Source organism: Mytilus edulis, chromosome 14 (genome assembly GCF_963676685.1).
Source record: "Mytilus edulis chromosome 14, xbMytEdul2.2, whole genome shotgun sequence".
Taxonomy (NCBI): Eukaryota; Metazoa; Mollusca; class Bivalvia; order Mytilida; family Mytilidae; genus Mytilus; species Mytilus edulis.
Genome location: NC_092357.1, coordinates 39,423,876 through 39,442,093, shown reverse-complemented (window position 1 = coordinate 39,442,093; position 18,218 = coordinate 39,423,876). Strand labels below are relative to the sequence as shown.

General features: G+C 30.9%; 2 protein-coding genes across 5 annotated transcripts in view; one reads left to right on the top strand and one right to left on the bottom strand.

Annotated features, from left to right (window-relative positions):
- The window catches only part of LOC139503477 (uncharacterized), a 210,555-nt gene that overhangs the window by 118,810 nt on the left and 73,527 nt on the right, over positions 1-18,218 (bottom strand). The window lies entirely within an intron of this gene.
- The window catches only part of LOC139503471 (mitogen-activated protein kinase kinase kinase 13-like), a 92,462-nt gene that overhangs the window by 41,397 nt on the left and 32,847 nt on the right, over positions 1-18,218 (top strand). For 3 of the 4 annotated variants that reach the window (XM_071293250.1, XM_071293251.1, XM_071293252.1), the window contains one exon: positions 9,941-10,176. In XM_071293250.1, coding sequence (XP_071149351.1) covers positions 9,941-10,176 — 236 coding nt within the window. Of the gene's footprint in view, positions 1-2,735; positions 2,853-9,940; positions 10,177-18,218 lie in introns of those variants that run through there. The other variant, XM_071293254.1, reaches the window with a different exon arrangement.

Genomic DNA, 18,218 nt, shown 5'->3' with positions numbered 1-18,218 from the left:
AATTACAAGGGTTAACAGGAGTGGATCAAGCCATTTGAAAAGGGGGGGGGGGGGGGGTTCCAACTATATGCTCCCATTCAAATGCATTGATCGACCCACAAAAAGGGGGGGTTCCAGGGGTTGGAACCCCCCCCCCCTGGATCCGCCAATGGCTAGTTTTCATGAATATTTGATTTTGCAAAGTCTGAACATAAGTCTAAAACAAAATATGTACTTTGTTGAACATTTAAGTTTAGTTGTTCACCTCTAACCCTGAAATCCACTAAAATTGGTAGCCAATGAATAAAAATGAATCTACAGTTATTTATTTTCCATTTGTTTATCATAGAGAAATGCAAGCATGTTGAGTTGTAATATCCCCACCCTAAGATTGCTTGCTTTATAGCAAACACCTTGTCTGACTGTTTGTTCATTTAATTGTAGTCCTTAACGAATCTGTCTGACTCCTACTTCCTGTGTACCGATTGTTTAAAGTTCTAGCGGTTGAATAATGCTTCTAAGCACGATAATGAATGCACTTTTATTTTAAATGCAAAAGAAGCTTAAAATTTTTCCATATGATATGAGAGAAAACTAAGCTGTTTCACATGCATAAACACATTTAATTTCAACATTTTACAAAAAAAATAAAAATTAAACGAGCTTTAAATTTGTAAATAATCTAAAAACAATTGACTGCTTGTGAGAAAATAAGCAAATGACAGATAAGTGGTTTTAAACCTTTCATCTGTTAATTGTAAATTTTCCAACATTAAGTGATCAATTAAAAACTTTATGCTGTAATATAATACAGTATAAATCAATAGTTCAATATATATTAAGGATGCCTCCTGGTGCGGGAGTTTCTTGCTGCATTGAAGACCTATTGGTGACCTTCTACTATTGTCTGTTCTGTGGTCGGGTAGTTTTCTCTTTGACACATTCCCCATTTCCATTTCCATTCTCAATTATATATATATATAATCATGCTCATCCTGATTGTACATGGAAAATTTGCTACTGGACATCATGCAAACTACTATCAATTTTATATTAATCATTTTAGTTACACTGGCAAGCAACGAACCTAATTTAAAACAATATAATAAAGGACTCAGCCAAATGTGTAATTATCTCCCCTTTTTGGGGTTGCCATTTGTTCAAGAAAATTGAAATATTGTTTTTAATGGCACTTATTGTAAAAAAAAATTAAAATATGTCTGAATCATGTAGATTTTGTACCTTTCACTTTCTTTTCAAAATGATTAAATAAAACAAAGTTGGCAACAAGATATTTAGAAAGATAAATAAATCAATTGTAATTAATTCTTTTCTTTGAAATAAATTGATTGCTGATTTTCCTAGGATATTGAATTGAAAAACTCTGTCCCCTTCGTGCACTTGGAAATTTAAGTGCAACTGATTGAAATTGTTTTAAACTGTAAAATATCAAAACCCAATTTAATAATTTATGTAATCAGTGCTTCAACATGTGCAAGAATCACAAAAATCAATTAAACTATTGTTAGTTTTTGCAGATTTGCAATCTAACATGAAACTTATACCCACATCTCTTTCCCTCCATCAAACACACTTAACTCCTTAAATACGGTATAGTGGGTTAATTTCGCGGGTGTAAAATTCACGATTTTCATTGAATAAGGTTAATAATATTTTGGGAGTGATTATTTTGGCGGATTCAAAACTTTTATCAATACCTTTGCATGTAGTCGCTTAATTCAGTGGAATTTGTTTTGGGGTTTTTAAGTTCCATCTGCTAAAATTAGAGAAAAAAATATAATTTTTTGATATAAACATTGTATTATCTTTTAATGACAAATGATTTTCCTTTGATTACATGAACTTTAACATAAACATATTTTTTTCCAGATAGTTATCAATTACTTGCATCTTAATATTATTTTTTTCATTGTTGACAACCCATATAAACATCACCTCAGCTTGTTTGTTTTGATGAGGTACTTAAACATCTGTTTTTGTAATATTTTTTAATTATTCTGACATGACTTTTTGTCTGAGACAGGTGGAGGCAATGTTTGGTTTTGATTAACAACCCCTGTATAGTGGATACATGATATGAAGAACAACACTTAAGATGATGCTTATGAATTGAATTTAAAGTTACTAAAAATTATCTCCAGTGGCAGATCCAGGGGGGGGGGGTTTGAAACCCCCCCCTTTTTTTAGACGATCAATGCATTTGAATGGGGACTTGTGGTTGGAAACACCCCCCCCCCCCCCCCCTTTGTCCTGGGTTAGGAACCCTCCCTTTTTAAAATGGCTGGATCCGCCCCTGATCCCTGTGCAGCAGCATAGCTATAGGCAGTAGCACTTATGGGATGGTGATTTTGGTTACCAACAATAAGGGAGATCGAGGGTATGGATTTTTTTTTATACCTCCCTATTTTCAACTTAATTAAAACTTAAAAACTTCATGAAAAAAAGTTCCCCAACACCCCTCAAATTAGATAATGGAAACTTCAGAAATCTTTTTTTCATCAAACAAATTATTTCTTGAATTAATGTCAAGAGTTTTTCCTTCAATTTTTTTTTTTACAAATGTTTTGATTTTGTCAAATGCCCTTTTTCCTCTTAGATCAACACACATAATGTACAATAACTTTTAAAATTTTACAAAGCTGATCGAATTAGCTATAATTTGATGAACATAGAGTACAAGGGTTGATACAATGTTTTTTGGCAGTACCTCAATATTTGTTGATCATACAATAATGTTTTTGACATGCATTTATCACTTACTGTATCAATGTGAAGGAAGAGGATGGTTTGTTTTTCTCTGTTACTTGTTCTTATTGAGTATGAAAAGGATTAATTTGATTCACAATGGTTCGGTAAGTTTTACAATGGAGTAAAAAGATGGAGGAAAGAAGGGGGGGGCATGAATTTGGTGTGTTTTATTTGTCTTCTGGCTTTTTTGCTGTTTTAATTGTTCCTTGTGATAGATTATCAGTGTATCCCAAACTCTGTCTGTCCCACAAAATGTCCGACAAAAAATAATTTGGTCAGACAGAATTTTTAGGATTGTTTGGTTGAATATATATATTCTTATATGTTACCAGCATACGGATTTTACTTAACTTTTTCTTATATATATACATATATATATAGCAAAAAAATTCAAATTTCTTTTGCTGTCAGACAAACCCTAATACAGTTTGACATAGACTGGATTATAATTAGCAAAATAATTATATTACCGACCCAGATAATCTTTGTGAAATGTTTTTCTAAAACTATAATTTCATTCTAGCTTGCTATACATGTATAGGATGAAAATACTAAATAGGTTAATTGTTGTGTAATGATCATAGAGTATTATGCATATATTCACTTTGTGGTAAGAGTACTTTTAACACTATAACCCAAATCAATAACATTTCAATGTTTGTATTTTCAATTATTTGTATTCTGATCCTTTTCAAAGATGAAATTTATTTATGGAGATCCTTTGTCACGTACAGTATTAAATATCTTCAATGCTGAATGAAATTTATAAAGCCTTCTCAAAAGTTTATAGTTTTATTGCATTAATTTTATATGTTTAATGAATGACAATTAAATCAGGATTTCCCCTGAGATTTAAGTTATATCATGAAAATAGAATATCTCTATAATATCTTGAGAAGTTGGATTTCATTTGTTTCAGCACATATTTAGCTTTCAAAAAAGCCTGGCTGACTAATGATCAATTCATCAAATAAAGTTGTTTTGATTCAATTTATCTATTACAAAAAATATGAAACAATTCAACAACCACATACCCTACATTCTGTAAAAAGTGAATTCATTTGTTTGCACAATTCCAGAGGTAAACTTGTAAACTCTACGAAAACTTTGGCTGATGAAGTTTAAGGATCTCTGAAATCAGTAAACGATTTTATATGATTAAATCTAAACATATGTTGTTTTTTGTGATACAATATGTATACCGGTATATGCATTCTGTAAAAATGTTAGTTTTCCATGCATATTTAACATATTTTTATTTTTATTTTTTTAAATTTCATATAGTTTTGCTGAAGACCAATTTTAAATGTTTAGGGAAAAAAAAAAAATTTGAGTTTTTTTACCCAGAGTTCATGATTTTCAAATATATATGAGAGGAGTGTAATGGGTTCTATTGACAATTATTCTTGTTTGCATTGTTGTATTGTTGTGTTGCAGTCATATTGACAACTTATGTCTATATTTCATGTATCTTTTATTATAAAGGTCAATGAACCTTAGCTAATTTTGATTGGCATGTAACATACAGTTGAGTGCATATCATAAACATATACCTTTAGTTGTCAAATAATAATAAATATCTTGTCAAGAAAATGTGCAACAACAAAATAAAGCCAATATTAATTTGGATAGTTGTAGACATGCAGATATTTGTTGCATAGCCAAGTTGGACCTTCTCCCATTTAGGTACACCGACTGTCAAACTAAAATATAAGGAAGTTCATGTTAGTCCATTTTGAGGTACCTCATAGTCTTTACCAACACAAAGCTTTATTAGAATAAGTGGCTTGATTATCTTTTCAAACTGAAAGCTTAGAGAACTCAGTAATACATTCTACCTGTGAAAATTAAATACATGTATGTAGATAGAAGAAAATGTAGTATAAATGTGTGCCAATGAGACAACTCTCCATCCAAGTCACAATTAGTAAAAAAGTAAACAATTATATGTCAAAGTAAGCTAGGTCTTCAATACGGAGCCTTGGTTCACACCAAACCGCAAGCTATAAAGGGCCCCTATAAATTACTAGTGTAATACCTTTCAAATGGGAAAACCAACAATCTAATCTTTATAAAAAAATGAGAAACAAGAAACGATTAATATGAACCACATTAACAAGCCACAACCACTGAACAACAGTGAGTGAGGTTCCTTAATTGTAGTAATACTTTTAATTCCTGTAAGTCTGGAAGGCGTTTGGTGTAAAAGTGCAATTACAAATAACAGAAAAAAAGATATAAATTCTTTCAAGACTTAATTTCCCCCTTGTTCTAGACCCTAAATTTTTTTCCTACTAGTCAATCATGCACCTTGTTGATATCAGCAACCCATCCCATATACCAAATATCTAAAAATACCAGCAGACCTCCTTTCTGCAAAATATATCATGTTACACAAACCCCCTTCTCTAACTTAATTTGATGCTATCTTTTTTTGAAAAGACATTCATCTTTCTTATTAGAATTGTCACGGAAAATCTTTTGAGACTTCTGCAATGTAAATGAATGTGAAAAAGTTGTGTAGGATGAGGGTTTATCTGGATAACTTATCTTGATGAATGTCTGGAAGAAAGATTCACGTCAAGTTAATTAGTTAAATAAGACAGTTATTGGAACCTTTGGTTATTCATTGAAACATGTGAAATTAGTGTCAACTCAACAATTTTTTAATCATTCCATAAAATCTAGTATTCAAACTCTGAAAAATAATGGAACTCCGCTTAAGCACATTTGCATTACCAGGTAGGTCACATTTTTAAGTTGCCTCAGAGGTCACCTGAGGTCTGAATGCAGCAGTGAAGTTAATTATGAATAACAATATGCATATGTTAAGGTTGCACTGGTCCTTTTAAAAGGGCTTGTAGGGTGAAGGTCACCTGACAATTCCCCAATGTCACAAGTCAAAATTTTCCCATTTTCCAGGCCACAATTTTAAGTTTTATTTTTTCTCAAGTAACAAAAAGCTGCCTGTTGAATGCAATTGTGATCAACAAGAGTTCAACTAATTTGAAATTGTGAATGGAGTGCAGTACCTGTTGCTTAAGTTTAACTCTGTTGTAGACTAAATTTAATGGAAAAATGGAAGTCTATGAAATAAATTCTTATTATTTTGTATTCCTTATCATGAATTACCATATATTTTCGATTTTCATGTTGCCAGTGAATTGTAGTGAAGATGTATAAAAACATTATGTTCATTCTCATCTGAAGATTTTTATTTTCCAGTCGCTGTTGCTGTTATCAATGGATCTTTCCGAAAAATATTGCAATGTTTTGTAAGGAAGTTGAACTTTATCTGTTGCTAACATTAGGAAATACAGTAATACAGTACTGCTAACATCACAAATCATCTGAAAAATTAATGGAAAACTCATTAAAAACCAATCAGAAAAACAAACTGCTTCATTATACAGCATTTCAACCCAAATGTAAATCCAAAGGAATTTATTATCCAGTTTTACAATTTTTTAATATTTAAAAGCTGCCTGTTGAATACAAATAGACAAGAGTTTAATTGTACATGTGTATGGAGTGCAGTGTAGCTAGATTTTCTTTGATGCTTAGCAGGTGCGGATCCAGCCATTTAAAAAGGGGGGGTTCCAGCTATATGTCCCCATTCAAATGCATTGATCGGCCAAAAAAAGGGGGGGGTTCCAACCTCTGGAACCCCCCCTGGATTTGCCAATACTTAGTCGAATGACTATCTTCTATAATTTTAAAAAATAAAATCTTTTTTGTTCCCCCTCATGAAGTAATCAATTATGGAATTTGACTTTGCCAGCAGATTGTAGTTTTAGATGTCTATAATCATGGTTAAAACATCATCTTCATTCTGATTTGCTAGTTGCTGTTATCAATGAATCTTTCCCACAAAAATTGCCTTGTTTCATAAGGAAGTTGAACTTAATCAGTTGCTAACATTAGGAAACACCATTATACAGTACTGCTAACATCACAAATCATCTGAAAAATTAATGAAAAACTCATTAAAAACCAATCAGAAAAACAAAATGCTTCATTATACAGCATTTCCAACCCAAATGTAAATCCAAAGGAATTTATTTTCCAATTTTACAATATCTTAATATCTCTCTCATTTAAATTCCATTTGCTGTTTTAGTTTTCTTGGAAGAATCTATCAACAGAGATAACTAGGTTTGATCGATTTGGAAGCATTGGATCAACCCCGGTATACTGGATACAGGAGAAACAGTTTAAATGGAAATAATGATTGGATTTTGGGGAAATTTTACAGTTGAAAGAGTTGTTCAGTTGTGCTATGGTTGATCAATTATTATTTCGTTGTATAAATAGTTTGTGACTTTAATTGGTCCTTGGAATTATGTTGTGCAGTCTCAATGTCCTTTCAAAGGACCAAACAGTAATTGTCCTTTTTATAGTATCATCAATTGTTTGATATGCCAATTCTATTTAAGAACTTTTATAGCTGATCATCACTTTTAGAATATATAACAGGATAAAGTTTTCAATTATCAAAGAAATTTTACCAAAAACAATTTACCATTTAGTTGTTAAATTTCCCTACATATGCAATAAACTTATAAAATTTAGTTGGAGCAGTGAATGTCATTATTTTGCTAGTTTGCATCAATATATCAAGACTATCCTTAGCTTCTAGAAAATTTTTAAGATTTTGCTCAACATTTGAATTCCAAGGTGCGTGCCCTGTACGAAAAAACAAAAACAATTGATATTTTGGGGAACAAAAAAGATGAATCTGCAGAATAAAAAATATTGAAATTGGCTCCTCTCATGCATAATATAGTTAACAAACCATACTCGCAAATGGTGTCAATTTTCGGCTCTCCCTTGACACCATTTGCGAGTATGGTCTCGAGGAAACGATGATAGTCCATTGGAAGGGGGCGATAAATGGCTGACCCGTGTTAAGAGAGAGCCATATCTCTTGCACGTTAAAGACACCCTTGTAGATTTCGAAAAAGAGCAGGCTAATGCCGCTACAAGGCAGCACTCGCACCTGCAAAGTGGAAAGGGATTAATATAAGTTGCAAAACTTGTTTCCCAATCCACTTTAAATAAATATGTTTAAACTAAACTAACAAAAAATGCTATAAATCCATGATACCCCAGTTCTTCAGATCTCTACTGTATGGGGGTTGAAAACAAATTGCAACAAGTTATCCATAAGATATATGGTTAGTTATTGACCAAATATTTGTACAAACAACTTGTCTTGATTCCTAAATAGTGGAAGATGGGCGATTCTAGCTTAAAACCTAAGAATAATCAATGAAACGGTGGAATTATGTCTACTTTAGCCATCTCTTCATTTGCTTAGTACGTATTGATTGAAGAAAAAAATATAGGATTATCAGATTTTATGTGTTTTGTTGGATCCGATGTATTTATATATCATTATCTTGTTGCCGTTTTATTGCAAAAATTGTTCAGTTCTCAAAATGGTAATTAGATATAGGAAGATGTGGTATGAGTGCCAATGAAACAACTCCAATACACACAATGTATTACATTTCATTTAGTAACTTTTTAATTGAAAATCTTTAAACAAATCCCAATATGAATTTATAACACTGAATTTCTTTGGATTTATAATATAGAAAATTTTCTTTTAAGAACATCTATAGCACTTTTATTTCTTATATATGGATTTAACATTCACAAAACTTTTAAGGCAGTCAAATGAAAAAAATGTTCACTCCAACATTGTTGTGCAATAAAGGAACACAAAAATTGAATGATTTTTTTTTCTGTTTAGTAATTTTTATTATGTTTAGCCTGAGAGATGACCGCATATATACAATCATCAGTTTGAGAAGATTTAATAGGCATATTGAAGGCCGTACGGTGACCTATAGTTGTTGATGTATGTGTCATTTTGGTCTCTTGTGGACAGTTGTCTCATTGGCAATCATACCACATCTTCTTTTTTATATATAACTGATTAATTTGAAATGAAAAATGTTTTATTTTAGGAACAGTTACTGCAGAATTAGTTTGTGTTTTAAATATATTTACACTGGTTTTATATGTAAGCAATTTTCTAAATATAGCTTTTGTAGCTTTCTCAGTACAAAAGACCAAGCCTTGCGCTCATAAAATATACCAGCCCGATTATTGCAATCAGACTGACACTCAAAAATGATACATTACAGGACTAAAAGTTTTAAGCACAAATATTGTACTCAAAAGTAGTGAGTTAAGTTTTATAACCAGGAAGCGAGGTTATTGCTGTAAACAGTGTAGTTAATATCTTATGGGTTCTTTCATGAGGAAATTATGTCCAGTTTAATATAGTAACTTATTAATAGATTTGACTATTACCATAAAAAAGTCTGATTTATTTTGAGAAAACTAATTTACGGCCTTCGTTAATGAAAGTGGGAGTAGATCTGTTTATCAAGGAGTGTAATTATGTCTTTTATAGTTTTTGTATGTTTTCTTATAATGGTTAATATTGATTTGAAAAGCCCAGAAAAGAAGAACTAATCTAAGGTAGCTCAGACAGCCTTGTACTAAACACATGCACTGACATTTTGAATACTGTAAACCAACTTATTTTTGCGAGCGATTTATTTTCGCGACTTTCGCGAATAGAAAAATATCGCGAATATTAATCGTCGTGAATATGTTATACATGGATCATTCCTTATTGAACTTCAGAAAATCTCGAAATTAAATAGCCACGAAGTGGTCTGTAAAGGGTAAAATGCATAATTAAGTATCCGCGAAAATGAGTTGGTTTACAGTATTATGAGTACCATACAACCCAGAGACAGATTAAGGGGGACATTAAGAGGACAATATAAGTTTTGAGGCTATAAACAAATATAGATACAATATATGACAAGCTCTTAGTTCCAGGAGTCTAGAAAATTTGCAAGAAAAGCTCTTAATTCCAGGAGTCTAGAAAATTTGTGAGAAAATTCAACATTGGGGAACATCAATCTTAAGTGCCACCAATCATAGGTTCCTTAAATGACAAAAAACATTTAAAAATTTAAAACATTCATAAATATAAGTGCCCATTGACAAAAAGGTAACATGAACATGAGGCTGGGTAAAACTTATTTTGTAGATATCTTGAAACTTACTCTTTTAATGATGTTTATAAAGTTATTGAAGCTAAAAGAAAGAAAAATAACTCAAAGTAATATTTAGATTTCTATAAATTTTAATATTTTTATTTCAGTATGCTCTATTTGGAACATGACATAGATCAGCTCAGTTTAACAGAAAAGTCCTCCGACTCATCGCCATCACCCACCGTACCTCACTCAGCTCCCGCCTCAACCACAACCCACCAAGACGAAGTTACCTACCGAGACGGTGTTACTGAAAGAGGATTCTTTGAGGGTCTTCTTGGATGTTTACGTCCCGTTTGGACAATCATAGGAAAGGCAGCAGTCAATGAACTTAAAAATGAAGGTAAGGGTACCAGTATTGTAGTTTTAAAGGGAGACAATCAGCCGGTATTTGAAATGAGGACAATGATGTAGACAATGAAAACAGTTTATAGTACCCAAAAAAATTAAAATGTTTTAGTTTAATGTTTTTATAATATTTTGTCATTTTAAAGGGAGGTCAGCTATTAATAAGTAACTTTTTCAGAAAATGGAGAAACAAATTCAGAATGAATATTTCCCTTTCTTATTTCAGGGATTTGTAATTCAGTCTACGTGTCTATCTTGTATTTTGTAGACGGTTATTTGTCTTTTTTTTCCTTTGGTGGTTGTATAATAGAAAAGCAAAGGATTTAAGGGGTATTTATCCATGACACAAAATCAATACATGTGCACAGAAACAAAAACAAAACAAAAAGCAAAGAATCTTTAGTTTTTCGATTTATGAATTTGACTTATAATCCCTTTAATATCTTCCGCCTCTCTTTCATGATAGTTATGTCACATGCATGTATAGTTAATGGCACAAAATGGTGGTTGTAATTGTTACTTAAGGAGGCTTTTCTAAAACTAACATCCTGGTGGAATGTTCATAATAGCTAATCCAAAGAGAATTGACAAAACTATATCGTAAATAACGGAATATCCAACTTCCTGTCTGAATTTTCAGCCGATATTCTATTTATTCTATTATATGTTCCGAATATGGCATCTTTCCAAAACAAGAGCACTTTAAACATACAAGTTTTGAAATGAATCGTGATTGAAGACTTTAAAAGGATTTGCACTGCAATGCTTTACATAATTTCAAATCCCAATATTTTTTGTATAACTTAAATTAACTTTAAATTACATGTGTTATTGTAATTCCAAATACTGTAAATTCAGAAATTATTGTGTGCATTTATTATTGCAATTTTGTCATTATACCCCATGCAACAAAGTTGCGGAGGGTATAATGTTTTTGACCCGTCCGTCCGTCCGTCAGTCTGTCCGTCAGTCCGTCCGTCCGTCAGTTCTGTTTCTTGTCATCGCAACTCCTCTCAAACCACACAACAGAATTTCACGAAACCTTTTCAGATAATAAGGACATACTATGTAGTTGTGCATATCGACGGGAAATTGCGATTCAATTTTTTCTCTAGGAGTTATGCCCCTTTGAACTTATTTACTTTAATGTATTACTGCAACAGTTTGTCATCGCAACTCCTCTCAAACCACACAACAGAATTCCACGAAACCTTTTCAAATAATAAGGACATACTATGTAGTTGTGCATATCGACGGGAAATTGCGATTCAATTTTTTTTCTAGGAGTTACGCCCCTTTGAACTTATTTACTTTAATGTACTACTGCAACAGTTTGTCATCGCAACTCCTCTCAAACCACACAACAGAATTTCATGAAACTTTGTAGATAATAAGGACATACTATGTAGATGTGCATATCAACAGGAAATTACGGTTCAATTTTTTTTCTAGGAGTTATGCCCCTTTGAACTTATTTGCTTCAATGTACTTCTGCAACAGTTTGTCATCTCAACTCCTCTGAAAACACACAACAGAATTTCATGAAATTTTGTAGATAATAAGGACATACTATGTATATTGACAGGAAATTATTATTCAATATTTTTTCTTATTCAATTTTTTTTTCTTATACTTATTTAATTTCTCCAATGACAATGTGGGGACGTGGGGTATGTGAGCGTGCTCACTAAGGTTCTTTAATTTTAGACAAAAATGATATTTGAAATTTTGCAATATTGAGAAAAATCCTGTTTCATTCATATTCAAAATTTCAAAATGTGAGTTTAAATTATTGAGGTTATAACCCTGTTGCATTATTCGCAATATTAAAAACATCGTATTAATTTCTGAATTTACAGTATTATATAACGAAAGATTTAGAAATTTAGTGATGTTTTGCAGAAGCCTTTTAAAGTCTTCAAGGATAAAGGTAGGATTGCGTTTTAAAGCACTTGAAATAGCGCCAATATGGTAGTGTTTAGAAGAGAATAGCATGATTGATTTAGCAATCCGTTTGATAAAGCGATAATAATTGTTATGAATTGTAATTATGTAAGGATATTGATTAGCCTTTGGAGAAATGTAATTCGACTGTTGTTTAAATTATATTCGTTAATTTTCATGTCAGATTTGATCAGTATTAAAGACGCAAGTCAATATTACAGCTCCGCTTTCTTAATCTGTGTTTTGAAAATTTGATTGATGCCCATATCTGTTTTCAAAAGTACAATTTGTGATTTTAGTTACTGTCAAACAGGCATTATTCTTGTTCAAATAAAAAAAAAAGATTTGGCTGAAATGTCAATTAGAAGTTAACATGGTTACGTCTGTGATCGTACTGACATGGAAATAACCTGGGTACTGTACGTGGGTTGACATTATTATTCATTGGGTACCAATTTTAATGGATTTCTTGGGTATCTGTTACAAAATGCAATTTTAAATTTTAACAATTTCAATATATAGATATCATTTTGACTTTTATGAAAATTTTGATTATATATATATAACTATGAACTCAAATATCCACTTAAATATATAAAAATGTACTGGAACAATTTACTTCAACCTGAAAAAACTCTTCCCACTTCCATCCCCGAAAAAAAAAGATATACAGTTATAATTAAATCTTCATGAACTTGTTTGAAATCATACAAACGTACGGTGACCTATAGTTGTTAATGTCTGTGTCATTTTGGTCTTTTGTGGATACATGTAGTTGTCTCGTTGGCAATCATACCACATCTTCTTTTTTAAACTTTGTGTCTGGCATGGGTTATCTTGAATGTGTCCAAACATTCAGGCTCATGGTTTGTCCAAAAACAGGAGCCTCTTCAAGTTAAATCATCTGTCAAAAAATATATTTTTGTGTACATAAGCTCATATCAGTCAGGCAGTTCTACTGAGTCGAACTCTAACAAATGCTATGGACTTTTTTTATTAAGCATCTTCAAAGACCAGACGCTTTTGTTTTAGCACCTAAGAATTAAAGTTCATGCTTTAAAAATTTACCTATAAATTCAAGTAAAGTACTGTAAATTCAGAAAGTATCAGAAAAGCGATGTTTTTATTTTTGGGAATAATGCGGCAGGGTAAATAATTGCAATAATTTAAACTTGCATTTTGAAATTTTGTCTATATATGATTTACACAGGATTTTTCTCAGTATTACAAAAATGAAAATGGCATTTAAGTCTAAAATTACAATATCCTAATAATAAATTTGCAAGCAATAATTCTGAATTTACAGTATTTATTTCTACTGGAAGATAGTAAACATTTAGTATATGATTATTTTGACCTTATGACTTTTTTCTGTCAAAGACCATCAATAGAGAAATAAAAGCAAATTAAGACAAGAATTGATTCTGTCATGTCTGTCAATAGAAAGGCACTCTTGGAAATGATTTTTGGCTACAAGTCTGTCTAGCTTTTCTCTGTTCTGTTTTATTGTTATAGTTCAGACAAACTTAATTTAGGATATCTAATATCATAATTTTATTACAAGCGATAAAATGATAACATACAATATCGGTTATCTTATAATTGATCTTGCATGTGATGCCCGGCTTTATATGGAGTTTTCACGAAAATTTATTACAAAAGTTGCAACATATGTTTTTTTCACATTGCATTAAAAGTCTTTTTGTTGTTTAAATAGGCTGAGGAAACGTTGCGTGATGTTTGATAGTTTAAACTCTTCAAAAATGCAAATTAAGCTTTGTTTGCACAGCGGTATTGAAATTGTAAAATTAATGATATTAATATTGTAAAGATACAGGGATGATTTTTCCATGGAAGAGAAATTATTGATAGTTTTCTTTACATCTAATAGTGGTTTCTTAGATGAGGCATTTTAAAATATATTTTATATAAATTACTAGAAAAGGACATGAAAGAATTTTTTGAAGTAAACATTTAAAAAATCAATTTATTAAATGACGTTTTTTTAGGGACTTAAATGGTATATCTTGTTTGAATGTTCATGTGGACATGAAAAATTAAGATTAAGTTTTGTAAAACATTAAAACTAAACATTGGCTCAGTAGAAGTCTGAATAGCTATATATATAGTGGGGCCTAGTACCAACATCTGAAAATTACAAGTAAAAGAAGAAGAAAAAACTGTAACCATGGTAACAGTGAGTCTAAGTTTAAGTCACTGTCCTCTTTTCTTTTTCATTCAGCCCCTTTTCAGGCCAGTGCAAGTTTAAAAAAAAAGAGAGATGCTTTAAATTTTACTTAAAGACCATAATCTATATATTCATAGTGCTTTCCACTTGCTATAAAATAATCAATTATCGGTACATGCCATAGGACTATCAAAATATTCTAAAGAATGGTCAGACCTACAGGTCGAGCAGGTTCCACTATAATTATTTCTGTAATTAATTTCTGCCCATAAAATGGAATCACATGACATGTTGCTATAACAAGTCCCATAAATAGTCATTGAACTTTGGCCGTACGTCATTATTTTATGACTTGGACGCCTTGTTATTATCCTGACATTTGGCATAGGATATTGGATGAATTAGTAAATGCAAGAAGCCAAATAATTACAGATATAAAACGTATTAGAGAAACAGAAGAGGAATAATTAGCAAGTCCAATATTTAAGATTAGAAATGTTTAAGAACAACTTGTCCAATCACAATGAACGAAGAATAATTAGCAAATTCAATATTTTGCAATTAGAAATGTTTACTGGCAACTTGTAGAAAAAGACAAAAAGAACTTCATCATTCTAAGATGGATTTTGATATTGACTTGATCTTAATCTTTAGAGTGTTTTAATCAAATTTTCCTGTAATTAAACTTGGTCAGCCAAAGAAATAATTTGTCATTATTGTAATTTAATGAATGTTTTAATTAAACCATTTTCTTAATTGATATTTAAAGAAACATTTTAATAATCAGTTTAACACAGCTGTTGAGTACCAGTAGACATTTTGAGTGAACATTCTTCTTTTACAATCTCTGGCTATAAGACACATGTATCTTCACCCTCACAATAAATATGCAAAATGTGTAGCATATGAAATATTTAAACTTTGCAGTTTGCCTGACTGCATGGAATAACATTTCAATAATCATTTTAAGACAGCTGTTAAGTGCTATATTAGAAAATTTAAGCTATTTCTAGTTTTTAAACACATTAGAATAAAGATATTATAAATTAAGAATTTTATCATTCTTTTCTTTTACAATAAATATGTAAAATGTGTTTATAAATAAGTAATATACCTTACTTCTTAAATATTTAAACGTTGTTTGCCTGACTGCATGGAATTACAAAAATCAGCACCCTAAAAGTTATGTAATACCCGAGTATCGATAATAATTGTTGTGGACTCTTGAATGCCTTCAATGATTTGAATATAGTTGTGAAAAATTAATTGATTTGACAGGATGCACTTAGAGTAATAAAATTTCACTATCCAATAATACAATTTTATACATCCTCGCTGTGGATGTCCATTAAAGAATTAAAAGTTAATTACAATTTAAGCTGATTCCTTAATGTTGCATAATACTCACAAAATACAAACAAATGCATAACTGAGTTCTATTGTTGCAATTTTATTTTGCTGAAAAGTGGGTTTTTTTAAATTTATATATAGTAGTGCTTAAATTCATTCAATAAAAGTGTAAAAAGGTACTGAAGATGTGATGGGGCCACACTTAAAAATATTTTGGTTTGCCCAAACCCTGCCCAAAGGTAGAGACTGTGCCCTGTGGGTAGGTAGGTAGGAATTTTTCTTTTTTTTTATTGGAAAAAGAGAAACTGAAATGTCAGATGTTTTTTGTCATGCAGATCTGATAAAAAAAATCTTTTTCAAATTAAGGCATAAAAGATTTAGAGTAGGCAGCTATTTTCTGGATAGGTAGGGTTAGGGCAAACAAACCTATTCTTTTTTATGTCCTGATTTAAAACAAAAATTGTGGTTTCAAAATTATCTTTCACTATATATTCCTTCAGAGCTGTTTCATATATATTTATTTAAAAGAAGCTAAAGGGAGATAATCCATTGTTTTTTTACCTTCAACAAACAAATCTATTACCTAGAAATACTGAAGAATCCAATTTTGTTCTTATTTGTAATTAAGTATTTATTGTGGACAGATTATGAAATTTTTTGTCAGGTATATAGCCTCTGAAATTTTTTGTTGTTGACCAAACTGATGTGCAAAGATGCTCACAGTATTTCAGTAGACATGATTCTACAGTCTAACAAAATGCCAACTCCACATTTAATTCATCTGATAATCACAAATGGCATCATTTATGGTAATACTAATATTAGGTCTCTCAAGGTATAATTAATAATGCATCAATATTTCATACACTTGCAAATAAAAGAATTTACTGAAAAATCTTCAGACTGAAACATTTTGAATTTTATTAGACAAATATATTATTGACTAAAAAATGCCAACCCCACAATTAAGTCTATCTGAAGATCAAAAATAGCATTATTGATGGGGATATTATAATTTAGATAGGAATGTTATAACAAGAAGTCCATTCCTCAAGATTTGTAAGATTATCCACTTGAAAATGAGATAATTTCATTTTAAATCTTTTTGCTTACAGGCTGTTTTTCATTAGATATACATGTATTTTTAATTTTAGTTTCTTGTGTATAATGTGGAGTTTAGTATGACGTCCATTATCATTGAACTAGTATAGATATTTGTTTAGAGGCCAGCTGTAGGATGCCTCCGGGTGCAGGAGTTTCTCGCTGCATTGAAGACCTAATTGTTGACCTTCTCGCTGTTGTCTGTTCTATGGTCGGGTTGTTGTCTCTTTGACACATTCCACATTTCCATTCTCAATTTTATTGTACGTACAGTCTACAAAATGCTAACCCCACATTTAATCCACCAGACAATCAAAAACAGCATCATGCTTTTATGAGGATATTCTGAATTGTATTTCAAGAAATCCATATCTTATTTATAAGAATACATCTATTCTATACACTCGCAAATGAGAGAATTTCATTTTGAATCTTTTTGCTAACATTCTGAATTTCATTAGGCAATATTTTGTAGTTTACAAAATGACAACCCCGTATTTAATCCATCCTACGATCACAAATAGCATCATTTGATCTAGCTATATCATATACATTGTTCCAATATTGATTTCGCTGTCGGAAATAATTTCTACAGATCATATCAAGCCGTGCTTCAATTTCCTCGCGTATTGATGGTAAAATTATATAAATACAAAAGTTCGTATTGCACGTCTGTATCTCTGTATATTATTAAATTGCTTTATACAGTGGGAAGAAGGCATTTTTTGATTCGTTAATGAATGGATTCTTTTTAATCAAAAAGTCGTCAGGATGTTTTAGATGTGAAAGTTTTGTTTTATTTAGTTATATTATTATCTGTTTAAATATCTAATTGAAACGACTTCAGACAGATTTTAAAGGAAATCATTTTTGTTCATAATCTCATGTTTTGGCAAAGTTAAGGTAACGAGGAAAACGACTATAATATATGGTTTATTTAGAATGGTGTTTAATATACTGGTTGTTTTTTTCTCATAAGCTTTCTTTTTTGTTTATTTCTCATTAAATATTTGTAATAATTAAATTTCTTTTTTTTAAATTCCTGATTTGAAATAATTGAAATCACACAACAGAATTCACAAAAAATCTCTCCAAAAGGGGGCAGATACAAACTACAGATAACTTTACGACCTTGAACAATGAGCAAAGCTATAAGATAACAGGCTCAGTGGCATGACAAAATATAAGAGTTCTGCAAGTTCATTTGTAACTATAAAGTTTTCTTTTGTTATATGGTACTATTACAGTGAAGTTTATAAGCTTTAAGGTCCAAGTATTTTATAACACTCACCAGTAGAGGTATATTCAACAAGAAAAACCATAAAAACATATGACAGGTGACTTAAAATGACGAAAATAGCTATTTCAAGATTTCACACTGAATGTTGTGAGATTTGTATTTTTAATTCTGAAATTTCATCATCTGTTGGTATTTTACCTAGGAAATCAATAAA